We start from the raw sequence: 17,847 nt of genomic DNA, 5'->3' as shown, positions 1-17,847 counted from the left end.
TGTTGTTACTCTCATCAATCATTCTCCAATTATATTTTTTTTTTTTTTGGTTCTTGATTACATGTCAACTACATACATTTTTGTTGCTCAAGCTCAAGGTGGGGCCATGTTGTGAGTATATATATAAGTGGATAGTTGTTATATGTTGGAACCAAGTCGAAGTAGCATAAAAACAAAGAGTTAGTACTATATGGAAACTCCTAAATTTGTCTTCTTGTCTTTGCTTCTTCTCCTTACTAGTGCTACTATAAGCTCAGCTCAACTAAGTCGTGTCTTCTACAGGAACACATGCCCCAATGTGGAGCAGTTGGTTCGCTCTTCTGTTGCACAGAAATTCCAACAGACTTTTGTGACTGCTCCTGCCACTCTTAGACTCTTCTTCCATGATTGCTTTGTGAGGGTGTGTACACTCTTCTTCATCACTTTCATGGTTTTCTTATATGCATAATAACATTACTTAGCATGTTTTGAGTTCACATGTTTCTTTATCATTATTTTGTTAATTAAAACGAAAGTTATGTGTACGTAGTTTTGCATTCAGGAACATGCACAAAACTATATAGGTGCTATATACAATTATATTACTCTATAATATCAGCTTAAAAAAAAATTAGTGAAATCAGACTATATATAATTGGTCAATATTATCAGCTCAAAGTCGATCCTAGTGGTTGCTGTTGGATTTATCGGTCAGTGTTATCGGACCACGTACAGATATCCAATCTTATATAATTCATATCCTATGATGTTCAATCTTGGGACAAGGAGTGTGTATTTGAAGATCTCATAATATTAGTGACCAAAACAGTATATATAAATAAGACACAAGTCTATTCTCATGAGTTACCTTTTGGAGTTAAACTCAAAGTATAAGAACCCTAATGAAATTTTAGCATGCTTATCATTTAGACTAGAGTGTAAACAGTAGGCTTTTAAAATTACTATTGACTTTTTATTTTATTGTTGATTATTTTGTATGTAAGATGATAACAAATTTGTTTGTGCACACAGGGTTGTGATGCTTCGATTTTGCTTGCAAATGGTAAGCCAGAGAAGGATCATCCTGATCAAATTTCTCTAGCTGGTGATGGCTTTGACACAGTGATTAAAGCCAAGGAAGCTGTTGATAGAGACCCTAAGTGCCGTAACAAAGTCTCTTGTGCTGACATACTCGCTCTGGCTACTAGGGATGTCGTCAATTTGGTATGATTTCATTTTCTTTTGTAATTGCATCTATTGCTTTTATTTATTTGCTTCGTTAAATTATTGACCATAATGACCAACAATTCTATTAGTTTACCTCTAAATCGTTTGATCAATGCACATTAAGATTTATACTGTTTGACATTGCTTTGCTAATAGTAATAACTACATAATATTAATAGGCTGGTGGACCATTTTATAATGTTGAATTGGGAAGGCGTGACGGGAGAATATCTACTATTGCCAGCGTTCAACGCCATCTTCCTCACCCTGATTTCAATTTGGATCAGCTCAATTCCATGTTTAATTTTAATGGCCTATCCCAGACAGATATGATTGCATTATCAGGTAATTTCACTGGCAAAAAAAAAAGAAGAGGTTTTGTTTTATTCAATCATACTTTTTAACTTTAAACCAAACATGTACTAAATTATAGTAGGATAAAGAATCTTAGGTAGTTTAATTTAACTTTTTTATATAAGAAAGCCTGAAGAATCATGTGTTTAAATATGTTAGGTGCGCATACAATTGGGTTCTCTCACTGCAACAAATTCTCGAATCGAATCTACAAATTCAGCCCTAGAAACAGAATCGACCCAACACTGAATTTACAATATGCTTTTCAACTTAGGCAAATGTGCCCCTTAAGGGTTGATCCTAGAATTGCCATAAACATGGACCCTGTCACGCCTCAAAAGTTTGACAACCAATACTTCAAGAATCTGCAGCAAGGAAAGGGTCTCTTCACTTCTGACCAGGTGCTGTTTACAGATGCAAGGTCAAAGGCCACAGTCAACTTATTTGCATCAAATGAAGGAGCATTTCAGAAAGCTTTTGTTGATGCTATTACTAAGTTGGGAAGGGTTGGTGTTAAAACTGGAAATCAAGGTGAAATTAGGTTTGATTGCACCAGGCCCAACTAGAAAAGTACCAGTGTTATCACGATTCCTAATTAGAGTTTGTATGAGCTTTTTTTTAGTGCACAACGGCCACAATAAAAGTTTAAATCTAAAATCTTGTACGGATTATCCAAAACTTTTATTATTAGGCCGATCTAGTGGGTTGACTTTGTATGAGTTATATTTAACAATTCATTATTGTATTAATAATTGATGAAGTTCTTTGAGCTCCATTCATTACTTCAAGTTACAATATCATTGTATAATTAATACATAATGTTATGGATCCAAATCCCTAATAGGTTTTACACTATCCTATTAATTGGATAAATGACCTTTTAACATAATCAATGAAATATAAATTTGATCATGAGCGCAATGAAAATATAATTTCTCTAAAGAAAAAAAGAAAAAGGAAACAAAGAACATTTAGTTCTCATGAACCTTGAAGAACATACAGTCGATTAACCTAAACCTAAAAAAATGTTTAGCTTTTCATATGAGCTATGAAAATACAAAAGAAAAGAAAAGCTAAAGAAGAGGGAGAAACTCTGACCTTTGTAAGATTTTCTAAAGTCTATTTATAAATGTGATTTCTAAAGCAAGCCTAAAACATAATCAAAATAAAAGGGTCCTAAAGAAGAAACTTGATAAAACAGAACATAAAAATTACTGAGACTCAAAAACATATATAATAAAACCTAAATTTAAAATACTATAATTACCTTGGTGCTCCTCAAGTGTTGTGTACTCTACAAGGTGTGATGATATCTAAATTCCTATTTCTTTTCTCTACATCACCCAACTAACCTTTGTTGTATAGTGAAAGATTGTGATTAGGGTTGTGTATTCAGTAAGGTCATAAGGTACTTGGCTTAGGTCTCATTTAGTTGATAGTTAGCACTCTTTACTAGGCATGAGGAACTTGGTGGACATTTCATCACTATGCGATGAGATTATTGTTGAGCGGTGGAAGTGCTATCTATATTTTTTGAAATTTTTCATAAATTTTTGTAAGTATTTACCTAAAAATCTAATTTGCATCTAAAATTCTAATATTTATAAAACTAATTATATGATTTATGTGAATTTATTAACCTCCATTGTCCCAAAGTTAATATTTCTCCTTACATAAAAAGTAAATAAATAATAGTAATACAATTCATTGCATGGACCATGTGATGTGAAGGGCCCATAGATGTTGAAGACTAGAACCTACCCACTTCCAATGTGCATTAATTTACACATCACGATCATTTCACCCGAGTTAACTTAGTTTTGGGCATAAAATGCATAGAATGAAAGACGATTATTATTTGCTCTTTAAAAAAGATACTCTAAAAAAATTAGAGGTGCTTTTATTATTCTAATCGAAACTATAAAATAAAATACTAGATCATTCTGATTGGTTGAACACTGCTATAGAGAAATCAAAACATTAGATCTTACACCCTGCCTCAAATAAATTAAGCTTATTTGCTCACATATTTAATTGGGATTAACGCTTAAGTTTTTAATAATATACACTTATAAAATTGAATTCCCTACTTTTTTTCTTGAATTTTCTATCATTTCTCTTTTCAACCGTGAGTTCAAGGAGTGACTCAAGCTTCCCAAAATTGGACTTGACCTCATGTCCCAACTTAAAACCTTAAAACCTTAAAACTGTTAAATTATGTTTCATTTCACTTATAAATTCCTCACTTTATCTGTTTTCTTTTTGAAACTTACTTATATCATTATGTGAAACTTACTCTTGAATTTCTAACAAAAAGTTTTCCCACCTAGTTGTGCTATCTTTGTATGACAATAAATTTTGAGATATTTTGGTATCATGCTACTTATTCATATACAATTATAAAAAATATATATGTTCAATACTTAGCTCTCAAACCACAACTAAGAGAGTTTAGAAGTGACACAGACATAAGAATCACACTATCATTCAGAAGATACAACTTCTGAGCAGACAAAATCATGAATCCACCTGCATATGGTGTCTGTTCTGTTTGCAAGAGACAGAATCATAGCCATTTATTATGAGACGTTGCCATGTGATGCTCCTAGCCTATTTGGTGATGGTACGTATCATTTACAAAATAAGAATTGTAATATCCTTTTTTTGAGTTTATTATTAGACTTTCTTGTATACTTGAATACTCAAGAATCCAGCAGTATAAAGTTCAACATTTACAATAACATTATTAGGTTAGAAAAAAGAGTTTAATATTTATACATGGAGGGTGTAAAATAATTTTACATTGTTATTCAATCATAAATTATCATTTAAATTATTTAAGATAATTATTTTAAAAATCAATAAATTTATCATTGTAATTAGATGACTATGTAAAACTTTTTACACCGTCCTCATATTTTTTCTCCTAAAGAAAATATGTTGGGAACGAAAAATAGTTTTAGAAGCACCGCATATTAGCTACTATATATACACAGAGAAAGCACTCAAAAGTGGGTGTATTCGTTTATTATTATTGGAATAAAGTAGAAAGTAATCTAGGAATCTGAATGCATGAACCATACAAATTCGGTGGTCCATGTAGAGTTGAAAGGATACAAACAAGTTATAGTGCTATTTAAGCTTTAGACCTTGAGAAAGCCAATGTGGCCCCTTTCTTTCCTGAGTAAATGTCACAGTGGAGCTACTCATTGGGGTTGTGGGGTCACTGCATTCTCCTGTTCTATCTGATTTGAAGGAGGCAGATGAATTCAGCTTCCTAATTTTCCCATTATTGGTTGAGTTTGAGCATGCTAATTGTGGTAAATGAGAGTTCTTAACTTGGCTACCTCCTATACTTAGTGTCAAATCCACTTCCATTTCTTCATCATATCCACTAGTACTTGTTTTACATCTCTGGAATGCAGTGTGGGAGCTAGGCCCTGCCTCGCCTTCATCGAAGCCACGTGCTCGAATAAAAATGTCTTCCTCAGCAGGCCTTTCAAGATCAAAACCTCTTCCTCTCAAATTTTGAACATGGAAATCAGGCTGGTGTGAAATCTGTGTTGTTTGATGTTGCTGTTTAATGGAATGTGGATGGCTTACGTTTATGTCATTCATGTGGTTCCAAATTTGCTGTTGTCTAATTTCGTTTTTGAGATCATCCATCAGCATCTTTTGCACACTGTATACACGGTGTAGTTCTCTTACCTGCAAATTCCAAATTCTCATGATTGCTAACTTTTTAAAGATAATAAAATTTTGTTCCTGAACATCATGTCCCTTTAACAGGGTTGACACTAACGTTTCACATAAGAGTGAAGAAAATTTGGCCATGGATAAGATGTCATGGAAGGATTTCATCATACACTGATTTTGATATCATTATGTTCGGTTTCAAAGAAGATTGTATTTTCACTTTACACACAAAACGGAGTGCAGCGGCCTCCAAAGATAAAGAAAGAAGGGCCACAGAAATAGAAATCCCCTCCTTCGATCTGTAATGCCCATGAATTCAAGTAATGCAACATTTGTAGCAACATGAATATTTTTGTATTTGTTAAGATGAAAAGTTCAATCATACCCCATGTTGAGGATACCTGGTGTTTGAAGATGTCCTCATGCCTCTGCATTGTCTTTTTGATGTATTGTATATTGTTTCTGTCAAGCATCCTATCCATGGGACCTTGCAATTTATTGATTCCAGTCCTTTGATGCTTGTTCTGAAAATGCTCCCAGACATCCACTCCACCCACTGCTAAGTTGTTTCTATCTACTAAGGTTGCTAGAAGATTTATGGAATATTCAATTTTGGTTCCCATGCCTGACAGAAAGAAAAACGTTTGTATTTTTCTAGCTATCAAATCACACCTTGTTTGGTGTATGGTAATGCCTCAAGTCAACAACTAGAAATTTTATTTTTATTGAGAAAGTCCTTGAGAGAAGTAATAATGAATAAAACATGTGTTGTTCCTTTCCCTGTTTTTTAGGCTAACAAATGCAGTTATGATCTCTCTAGCTAAAACGTGAAGGTGGGGACAAAATTCAATTAGGCTAAGGTTGGAGATATTGATTTAATTTAATATCTAAACAACAAAAGATTGACAGAAACTGTGAACTCAGAAATTTGCACTTGTTGAAACCCAAAATTCTAGGTAACCATACCTGACACATGGCAAGAAATTGAAATGAAAATTCAACAGGATCAATCAGTCATGATAAGCTGACATTATCCTGCAAGATTCTGTCACTGCCCTTTTTGGTGCACAGATGCAGGCAATATATAGGAAAGATTCTAGTTTATGTTGTGAGATAATTTGGTAAAATAATGACTCTCACTTTAGTAACCAAAAGTGGAGAGAGAGAGGGGGGACCAAGAGAATTATGCATTGAAATGTTCAAACGTGCAATCAAACATTGCTGGGACACTGATGCAGAGTGTAACATGAACAAGGCTACAGTGGAACCAACAAATATGTGGGTCTGTGATTGTATGATGAAAGCAGCACTAGCCATATAGCCCCATAGCAGTGGTCTTCATCCCCTAAGGCTATTAGGCTACTCCTAGATACTGGCCTCACAAAAGTATCCACTTATCCATGTTTCTTATAAAGCTAAACTCTTTTGAGCTATTCTAAATTAAATACAATAACAACCAAACTTTATATACAGTGAAACCTAAAGTAAATAGGGACTAGAAAGAATTCAGTAAAATTCAAAGATCACACGCATCATCACACAGACACAAGGTAGCAGTTTACATGCCAAGGAAGGACATGTGTAAGTCAACTTATTTTTCTTTTTTTGTTATTCTGGAAACTTTTGATGTATCTCCATGGATGGATAATTGATATCACTTCCATGACAATTAAAACTAACAATAAAAAAAAGGCCTTCAACGTGATGAAATATATTCTCACACCATATTTTTGGAGACCACACATCAAGAAAATAAAACTGAACTCATTAGGATTTGGTGCCTAATTTAAGTTACTAGTGGAAACTTATTTGTGGGGTGTTGTGTAATTAATACCTGTAACAAGAAGTGGCAAAATAGCAGCTTTCTGTGATGAAGGTCATTGAACATCTTGTTCCCTCATGCCAGCATTTATACCCATAAATGAGCCTTACAAATAATAAGACCAATTCCAACATTACAAAGGGACAATTGTCTCATCTCATGAGTCTCCTTGACAAGGCAAATGACGGATCAATCCAAATAGTGCACCACACCACCTGGGGAATCTGGATGGAGAAAGCTCATTGACAGCAGCAAATGATCTCTTGGCACATGAGAACCATTCAACCCTTTACAAAGAAACAACAAAGTAATAACCAGCTCAAATTTAAAACTGTAATCATGAGTTTAATAATTCAGGCTTGACAGGCTGTGAAGGTAGGAGGCAAGAGAAAAGCTGGAGTAGCACTGTGTCTGTTTCTGTATGAGTGACTATGTGATATTTAGAAAGAGAAAGAGAGAGAAGGATACTTGTTTATATTAGAATATGAATATATTTTGTATTTGTATAATAACATTTACTGTAGTTGATAGTATTGTATACATATTATATTGTTGCTTTAATGTAATATGGGAAAGGATAGAAGAGAGTGGACCACAAAGATGTATAATAATAAAAACAAATGACACTCAACATGAGCCAATGTAGGCCAGTGAACAAGATATTCCGGACAAGGTCTTGCAGGACCTTAATCAAGATATGCATGAGCAATGAAAGTTAGTGCTTCTTTACTATGCCACCAGAATTTCTCTCTCTCTTTAAACTTTCTTGATTTTTGAAATTCAACTATTGTGATTTGATTATTCTTTCCGTACATGCTGAACAATGATCTGTTGTCTTTGAAATTTCATCATAAAACAATTTCAGGTGTTGTTGGGTTCCTTATGATGAATTTCTCTTGGCAGCTGTAAATTAATTTCATAGGCTTGGGATTTGAAATAATATGCCTATACATTGAAGGTAGATACAAATAATCGTAAATTCTATTGAGAAGTTTTTTTTGTTACACAATTCAATTGCATTATGCAGTTACATATTTTTCTTCTCTGCCTGGGAAAAATTGTCAGCATTTTTTTTACTCTGGACTGGTTATTGGTCCAAGTGGTATGATGTTTAATTCTCTTCAAGTATGATTTCTCTGGAAGGCAAAAATAGGTGATTTTTATTTCCTTGATAAACTCTCCAACTTTGGTCCAATTAACCAAACTTTAATGTAATTTTTTAAATATCAAAGTCTAGGAAAAAAAAAAAAGAAGGAAAAATGACCTTTCTCTGTTGCGAGCCAGATCCATATGTAAAAGCTCAGTTTTTCATAACTAGAAGCAATTCAGGTGCAGCTATTTTGGAAAAAGCGGTTTTTATTTTCTATACATATATAATTAAAGTGAATTCCACTCATTTTGTTATATTTCCTCTTGAAGAATAAAGCAAGAAATAATACCTTGATTGAAAATTGAAAAGTTATTGATAACTTTTATGTGTCTAGTAACTATATTGCATGTATAATACCTGAAAAAGGATGCATAATATTGTAAACAGAAAGTGGTGTAACAATGCATTCAATGGATGTCCCCTCTTATGTAATTGTCCTACAAAATTATTTTTTTTATAGTTAGGAGGTATAATCCCTTCCATAGAGTAAGGGATAAAGTAATATTTTCAATTGTTATTAATTAATTAGTTAACTAGTTGTTGATAAGTTGGTTCACATAATTAATAATTAAGTTAAAACAGTATTAACAAATTTAGATAATAGTTAAAATAGTTGTAACAAACTACTAAAATTAAAAATTAGTTCAACTACTGGTTAGATTAAGTGTGATTCTTTATCACTTCTCTTTATAATTTGTAATCTGAAACTTATTCTTAAAAAAAATTCTGATTTTTGCTGTGTATCAACCCTGTATATTTGTTATTATATATCAAGTCATCATAGAATTATAAAATATTAATTGTAACAATATCTAATGACTGTGTTTTACCGTCACTTTTTAATTCTTTTAGCTAGTGCTCGTGTTATTAAAAAACCATTAATGAATGATCTGATCTGATCGTCAAAGTGAACAGAAGAAATTTTTGTTAATAAGCTGTCAGTAATAATTAAAACCAAATTAAACATAGCAAATTAAGACCGAGAGAAGAGATCTATGATCCATCACTTTCCCCCTAAAAGCTGTTGGGCAAGAAATACCATATACACTTAAACTTTACAAGCTTCCTACCTAGCTTTCAAAATTCTGATCCGAAAAAATCAGAACCACACACGTGTATATTTGTCCAAATCATGATTCTGATTATTAAGCAATGCATAGATTTTGCTATTTAAAATCTTCTTTCATCGTATATGTGGGTATGCCTGTCTTTGTCTCTTCCTTGTTAAGTTTCTGTCTGAATTGACTCTAGCTAGTTTCTAATTAGTGTAGCGATATATGCTAAAATTTGCTAGCCAAATAGATAAAGAACACGCATGATAAGGTGTAGCTTGAATTAATATACTATGATTCATATATCCCATATCGATATATACCCAAAAAAAAAAAAAAAAAAACTCCCATGTCGATCTTGTCTGGGGGAGGAGATTGCTGTCAGTCACACTTTCCTGTATTCTTTGATACCGTGAAAAATTACAAATAAGTTAAAGTAGGAATTAAATATGTTTTGATTTCTTTTATGTTAGTATTTTTTATTTTTTATTTATGTAAGTTTATTTTTTTAATTTTAGTTATTGTAAGTATTGTTTTTTGTTTTGGTCCTTAATTATACTACTTTATTTATTTTTGAGTTTTTTCAATTTTGATTCTCGTAAGAATAAACTTATAGGAACTATAAATAAATAAAAAATTAAAATCTTACTTAAATCAAAATTGGGAAAAAAAATATAAACTTACAAGAATTAAAAATAAAAAAATATCTTACAATTTTATAAAAACTAAAATTAAAAAAATAAATTTACAATAAAAAAGTAAAAACATTAATTTATAAGAAACAAAAACATATTTAAACCTTAAATTGACTATAATTATAATCAGAAATACTTTAAAAATCTTATTGTTGCTAAAATCATAATCGCAAAAACCTTTGCAATAAACATGTTGCTGAAGATAAATGACCACTATTTTTTTTAAAAGTTAATCGCCCTAGAATATATTTAAACTTAAGTTCTTTTTCATAAACTTATTAATTAAGCTATATCTATTGTATGATAAACGACCACAAACCACTACTCTTCCTATGTCTTCTCAGCTTTAGATGATGTGAGCTACCCACAACAATTTATAGAAACTGTATAGTTTTTATAAGTTCTGCCTACTAATCTGTACCAATAGGTACTTATTATAATGTAGTTTTTCTTAAAGAAATTATATATATATATATATATATATATATATATATATATATGTATGTATATATAATTATTAGAAATTTAGAATGAAAATAAATAACTTCAAAATATCTTATATATGAATTCTACGTAACGCCCGCCAGACTAAAATATGAGAGATGACTATCGATTGATTTTCTTGGAGAATGATGTTACATTGTTACCTATGTGATTATATTGTCCGTTTTCTATTAAAATTACCTGTTATCATTATTCTCTTTACACCAAGAGAGAAAGATCTGCGTACCAGACACCAACTGGTGGTGGACATCAAAAGTTGTCAGAATCAAAGATGAGTTTTATATCCAGCTTGACTTAAACGGATTTGGTTTGGAAAAATATTTTGTCAACGTCAACATACAACAATAAAAAGTTATTCCCTTTAATTTGTATTTTTAAATTAATATACAAATATATAAAAGATAAGATATATAAAGAAAATGAAAATAATTATATCCATTAATTTTATGTTTAATTAGTGAACATATATATATGACAATGTCATGAGTCACTCTCAGAGCATGACCAAGAGTAAAAAAGAAAAAAACCAAGGTCTCCTAGATATCTCAGATCAGGGATATTACTCATCAGTGTCTTAATTAAGCATTGATTAAGAAATTAATAATATTTTTTATTTCACATAATATCAGAGGATATTTATTAAAAATAAATAAATAAAAACCTAGTTTCCTTCAATCCCCATATACAAACAGGCTATTAATTGGTAGTTTGGTGAGATGTTTTCTTTTTTTCATTTTTTCAAAACTTCATTAATTCCTACACCGAACTCCTTTTGGGATGTTTTCGTTGAATAACCCATAAATAACCTAAACCACCTTTTTCGCTTCTATTTTACTACTAATAACTTCCAAGTAAACCACGGTTTTGGTGTTAGAAGATAAACTCTGCATGATTAAAGAAGAGTCCTAGATTTCAACTTGCAAATTGCAATAGCTAGTAACTTCTTCAAATTGGATCTGAGGAAAGCACGCGTTGTAGCCCCACCAAGGCACAAGTCGTAAAAGAAGTAGACCCACCACCACACTTATCCACATGTCTTTTAATTTCACTTCATTTCTGGATTTGTATTCTCCCCACAAGTGTCACTTACTTTATTGTAGCAACACATTGACCAATGTCAGAATTATATACATTGACCATTATGAGACGCAAGATGCATCAAAGTATTTTTAACCTTTTATAATAATTGGATGTAAATGTTATCTTGTTATTGTTGAATGTTGAGACAGGACCGCTACGTACTGAGGATCAAACAGATTTAACTCTACTTATATATCATCACTCTCTACATTAGTAATAGTAGTAGTAGTTGTACTCACACTTCTTTTATTTATTAAAAAATAGTTATCTCTCAATTCTCATCAATCATGATCATACAAACCCATAATAGATTCCTTTCTCGAGATAAATCCAAATAAGCGCACAGTCACTTGTCGCATAAGCCTTCTCATCACCAAATTGCTGTTTTGTTCTCTTATTTTTCTTTTCTTGGCTTCTATCTGTATTAGTTCATGATTCTTAATACCTTTAAGTCTTGTCAATTTCTATATATAAATAATACTCAACTATTGGGCCATTATCGTACCCAGAGGCGGGTCCTTGTCTGCCTTGTACTTGTCCCCCATCCGTATATGTATAAATTTAATTTCTCATGTCTACGAGAAGAACATGCTTAAAAAAATTACATTAACTAATCTAGCTAAAGGTGCACACAATCCCATTATAATAATCTTTAATAGGATCTTAATCTTGAGCATATTTTCATTCTCAGGATGCATTAGGTGGGCCCCATCGTTTAAAAAACCAAGTGTGAATATAATTGGTCACTTCAAATTAGTTACTTGAGTTTCAACATAATGGCTGCCACATTAAGTGCCGTCATGATCCATAGATTCATAAGAATGTAACATTCACAGACATGGCTTGTGATAAGGTATGGCCAGAAAATGTTGTGTGGTATGGGGTCCAAGAAGTACGGTGGTAGTGACACTTGTAAGTCGCCCATCCATGCAAAATGGTTCTTATCACTCTTATGTTGTTTCTAAGTTCCATCGATTGGAGAGGATCTAATGGTCACTTTGTGATTTAACCTGTTTTGGGATCACTAGCTAACAGGCCTTTAGTTTGCTGATTTATAAAGCAATTGACTGTAGATTGAGCTTTAATTTTCATTCAAGCATGTTAGGTTAAAGCCTATTTTTCCTTTTCATTAATTAATTGATTAAGGCCGAAGGAGCTCATTGCTTCGTATTGATGAATCCGATAAGCTTCATGACAACTATATTAATCTCATATAATTAATAGTGGTTAAATAAAGACATGCCACACTTGTGCACACAAGTTCATGGATCTATTTTATTGGTAAAAGACTTGAGTTTGATTCTCTCTTTTTTTATTATTCAGATCTTCATATTACTAATTAAAAAATAGGTACTATTAATGTATTATCTATCTATACCAAAATAATAATAAAATAAAATGATGACCATCTTTAAATAATTTAAATTTCAATTAGTTATCATCTCTTTTTATTCTCGCTCTCGTCAAAAGTAAGACACTTAGGATCGGGTTTATAAGAGATGAGGGTAAAAATTTTAAACTCAATTTCGTTGTTCAAACATCATATCAAAGAAACTCAAGGAGAACATGTCTCAACTTTTTTCTAAATAATAATCTATTTGTTTTCAATTTTAAATAAAACATATATTAAGTTATTAACTATATTTTAATTTGAATAATACATAAAAAAATTAATAAAATAAGATCTTAAAAATAAATAAATAAATAAAAATTATATTTTTAAAATTTATATTGTTTAATTATTATAATTTAAATTATTTAAATTTTATAATAATTAATTTCAATAATTATAAAAAATATTGTTGTAAAGATAAAAATTTATAATCTCTTTTAATAACTTAATATATTGCAAAGTTGGATTAGAACACAAGTGTTTATATTCCTAAAATCTGTTTATATATTCAATAAAACCTCACATAAATTTTCTTAAAATCTATAATAAAAAAAATCAGACGCGATTCTGCTAAAAATAATATATTTACTGTTACTTATCGTTAAAAAGTTTAGTAATTTTACACTCAATTATCACAGGAAAGTTTTATTCCTTCTTATAAAGTTGGTGAGAAAGTCTTATTCTCACTTATTTATAAATTATAACTAGTAGAAATATATTATTCTCAAACAATATTTTTATTCTTTTCTACTAAATATGAAAAAAATATTCTCATATCACTTTTTCAAGAATATTAAAACTTTTCTTGTATTAAAATTTCTTAAGAATTTTAAAACATTTTTTATACCTAAAGATGGAAGTTACAAAATTAATAATTAATTTTTTTATTAAAAATTTATTTGTAAATATTATATTTTAAATTTAACTTTTGTTACCTTTTAACTCCTTAATTATATTCCTTTCCTTTTTCTACTTAGCAAAACCCTATAAATAAATAAAAATATTAACACTAACCCAATTTCAGGAAATTCAAAATTATTTTATTACAAAAAAATATTCGTTACACAATTTTAGATTTTTAAAGTAAAAGATTATTTCTTTATTGAGAAAAGATTACTATTTTTATTGATATATTTAACATCAGAGCAAATGCTAACAAATAATTTAGAAATATAATCTAAATGATTAAAAATAAAAATTTTATATTAAAATTTTTATTGTTATTTCTAATGCAAATTTTAATATAAAAAATATACTAATTAGCAAACTAAAATTCATTCATTCACAATCCATTAGGAACGACCTAAAGCGTTTTTTGTCAGTTTAGATGAGATCTTAGTTTTTAATCTTAACATTGTAAGGAAAGAAAAAAAAACTCAATCTTTTTCTGATTAATAAAAACTCTAAAATTAATTATTAAAACTGATGCCAATTAATAAAAACAATAAATAAAACATTGTTTTCAAGAGAGTAATTTTATATATCTTTGCATATATTTTTATTATTTTATAAAAATATTAAATAAAAATAAATATATTTAATACTGTTTGAGAAACAAAAACATTTTTGATATTTTTATATTTAACAAATAAAAGTTACTACTAGAAAAGAAAAGTTTTAAAATTACTATTCTTTCTCAAAAACTGAGGAGGCAAAAAAAAGATTGCATCCGATTCAGTTCTGACATTCAATGCATCAGATTCTCAGCATTAATTGTGTGTGTGTGTGTTTGCGACTTCCTGACCAATAAGATAAGAGGAAAATAAAACATGAAATGGATATTTAAATATCAAAAGGAACGACCATGAAAATAAAGTCAAAAAGGGGGAAAAGATTTTCTTTTGGTATAGGACAGGATTGTTTTTCCTCGGTCTAAAATATATCTGTTAAAAGTCTTCTTCCGTTAGATTATCCAGTGCACAAGTGTACACATTTCGATAAAATTTTCAAAAAATATATTTTATGATACAGTGTTTTACTTTTTCTTTCAAAATCTTATCTAATTATTTTAACCTTTTCAAAACATATCTTAGTTAAGAATACTATTATTTCTTTTACAAAGATAGCGTGAAGCAGTCCCTAATTGGAAATGTGATAGAGAAGTGAGAAAGTAGAATAAGAGTGGAGGGTAGGTCCGTAATTGTGCTTCAGAGGAAATGCACTACTACTATTTGATTTTGATGTAAATCACTCACTTGGTTGGTTGGTTAGTTGTTGTGGCAAACCCCAGTGCGTGAGGGGACTTTTTTACCAATTGGGGGTAAAAAAATTTACAATTTTGTATTTGGGGTATATTTCAAAAAATTATCCAAAATGAGTTAAGTCGTAACAATTATTATGACTTCTAAAGTCAGAAGTCGTAACAAATGTTACGACTTTTTAATTTTTTAGTTGAAGTCGTAAAAATATTTACAATTTCAATTTAAATATAATTTTTTTTCGAAGTACTTTAAAGAAAACAAAAACTTTAAAGTCGTAAGACTGCATTTAAAAAAAAAGCTGAGGTATACAACTTCAAAGTTGTAACCTCCCTTTTTTAAAATAAAAACGCTATTTTACTATTTGCAGTCTATTTTTACTTTGTTAACCTTCTTTTTTTCATAAATTTGTTTTTTTAATTTAATAATGTTAACGATTTTATTTTTTTAAATAAAATTTTTTTTAAAAATATATTTATATAACTAAACCGTAAATTAATAATAACTAAACACTAATATTCTAAAACACAAAATAATAATTTAACAAAATTAGTTTAACATGTATAATAATTTATCTATCTAAACCGAAAAATTATTAATAACTAAACATTAATATTGTAAAATACTAAACCATAAATTAATAATAACTAAGTAATATTTTTTAAATTTTCTATTTTTAAAAAATTAAATCGTATTAAATTTAAAAAAACAGATTTACAAAAAAAAATGTTAACAAATTAAAAAGAGACTGCAAATAGTAAAACAGCTTTCTAAAAAAAAAATAAAAGAGGTTACGACTTTGAAGTCATAAACCTCAAATTTTTTTTAAAAATACATTTTGCAACTTTAAAGTCGTAAAATAAAATACGACTTTTTTTTAAGTACAAATTTAAAGTCATAAAAAAAATTATGTTTACATTGAAGTTATAAATATTGTTACGACTTCACTTAAAAAAAATAAATTAAAAAGTCGTAACAGGTGTTACGACTTCTGAATTTAAAAGTTGTAAGAATTGTTACGACTTATCCCATTTTGAGTAATTTTTTTAAATATATTTCCAAATGTAAAATTGTGAATTTTTTTGTCCCCAATTGGTAAAAAAGCCGCGTGAGGGAATGAAGAGTGTTCAATGGCTGAGTGCTCCACATTCACGCCACCCTCAACTCTTATTTGTAAACTCTCTTCATCTCATTTAATTCTTTGAAAAACATTTCAAATTGATTTATGTTTTAATTTTTTAATCAGACATTCAAACATCTATTTCAACTTTATCTTGTAATAAGTAATATTGTCTTGAAAAACTTAATAATATATTTATTGAAATTAAGAAAAATAACAACTATATTTTAGTAAAATTATTCCTTAATAAATATTAATTTTTTTAGAATACTTACTTTATTGATTTATGCAAAAATACCTTAAACATAAGATATTTTGGGAGGATGAGAGTATTATTAAGAGTGTATTGAATAATAATTTGAATTTTACGTTTATATTATTAAATTTTAATAATATATGCATAGAGTTAAGCTATTTTTTTATAAATTAGTATCGTGGAAAACTTATTTTTAATAAGACGAATACAACTTATCATTTTATAAGTTGTTGCAAATATTTATACAATGTTTATCACTTCAACTGCCATTTTAACTATTGGACTTTAATTACTTCATGCGCAATTACTAAATTACTATCTTTCTTACCAAAAAATCTTTGTTTTTGTTTTTATTAGAGTGCACTGTCCTCACAGAGTTTCCGTTTCATTATTCATGTATTATAGATTTATAGTATATTGTTATATTTCATCATAAGTTCATAATGGCCGACATGGTTTGTATAGCAACATAAAATCAAGAGCAAAATAAGTCCAGGGAAATGGCCCAAAGAAGTTGTCATGGCCTAGTACCATCAAAGCCCAACCTCTCAGCAATTCAGAAAGCCCTCGTTTGTGTCTATAATGAATTTTCAACCAGAAATATAATCAGATAAATAATTATGGGAAGTAAAATTCCTGAGTGTTTAATATACATATTTAGAGTAAAAACTCAAAATTACTAATTAAACTGAAATAACCTAATGTTATTGATCCATGTGTTTGGTAATTTTGCTTCTATAATTTCTTAGGCCTTTTTGTTTTTAACTGGTTATTTATGAAATAGTTTAGTTACAACCACCTTTATGCGTACAAATTATAATAGGTAGCATAATAGGCGTGGCCTTTTCAAAATGTTTAAACATTCAAAACTTATTTACAAGTCATATGCATGTTATGCTGCAACCCATAGCTGATAGTAATTGGAAATTACTAAGAATAGGTAACAATGCACAAGAGATTAGAGCATTTGTACCTAAACAAAAGATTGTAACAAAAAGACTAGAACATTTTATATTTATATTTTTTTTTATTTAATGAGATATATATGTAATTTCTTATTCGATATCCAACTAATCCTCTCTTATTAGGTCAATTTATTTTAGGATAAAGTGATACTTCTAGTTATAATTTCAAGCCAACGATCAAATCTCTTATCTTAATTAAAAGAATTCAAGTAGTGAACCACTTGTGATAACAATTTTTAACATTTTATATTTATATTTAATTGTTGTAGTTGTTGCTAATCAATAAATAACTAAACTATTTAATGAAGAGTATTTAAATTTTTTCTAATGTCCCGATCTTAAAATGCTGTGAATTT

General features: G+C 29.4%; 1 protein-coding gene across 3 annotated transcripts; it reads right to left on the bottom strand.

Annotated features, from left to right (window-relative positions):
* Positions 1-4,561: 4,561 nt before the first annotated feature.
* Positions 4,562-7,556, bottom strand: LOC100797300 (uncharacterized). Of its 3 annotated transcripts, none has more exons than XM_026125087.2 (2): positions 7,091-7,556; positions 4,562-5,268 (listed from the first exon to the last, which is right to left on the bottom strand). In XM_026125087.2, exons 1-2 carry the CDS (start codon positions 7,142-7,144, stop codon positions 4,693-4,695), a joined length of 630 nt encoding a protein of 209 aa, XP_025980872.1. In that variant the 5' UTR covers positions 7,145-7,556; the 3' UTR covers positions 4,562-4,692. The 3 variants fall into 3 exon arrangements, with proteins under 3 accessions (XP_025980872.1, XP_040863911.1, XP_040863912.1); XM_041007977.1 differs by lacking the exon at positions 7,091-7,556 and adding an exon at positions 5,658-7,072; XM_041007978.1 differs by lacking the exon at positions 7,091-7,556 and adding an exon at positions 5,642-5,786.
* Between the last annotated feature and the right edge of the window lie 10,291 nt (positions 7,557-17,847).

The sequence above is a fragment of the Glycine max genome, chromosome 13 (genome assembly GCF_000004515.6).
Source record: "Glycine max cultivar Williams 82 chromosome 13, Glycine_max_v4.0, whole genome shotgun sequence".
NCBI lineage: Eukaryota > Viridiplantae > Streptophyta > Magnoliopsida > Fabales > Fabaceae > Glycine > Glycine max.
Note: the sequence above shows the minus strand (reverse complement) of the source record. Positions and strands in the feature narration are given on the sequence as shown.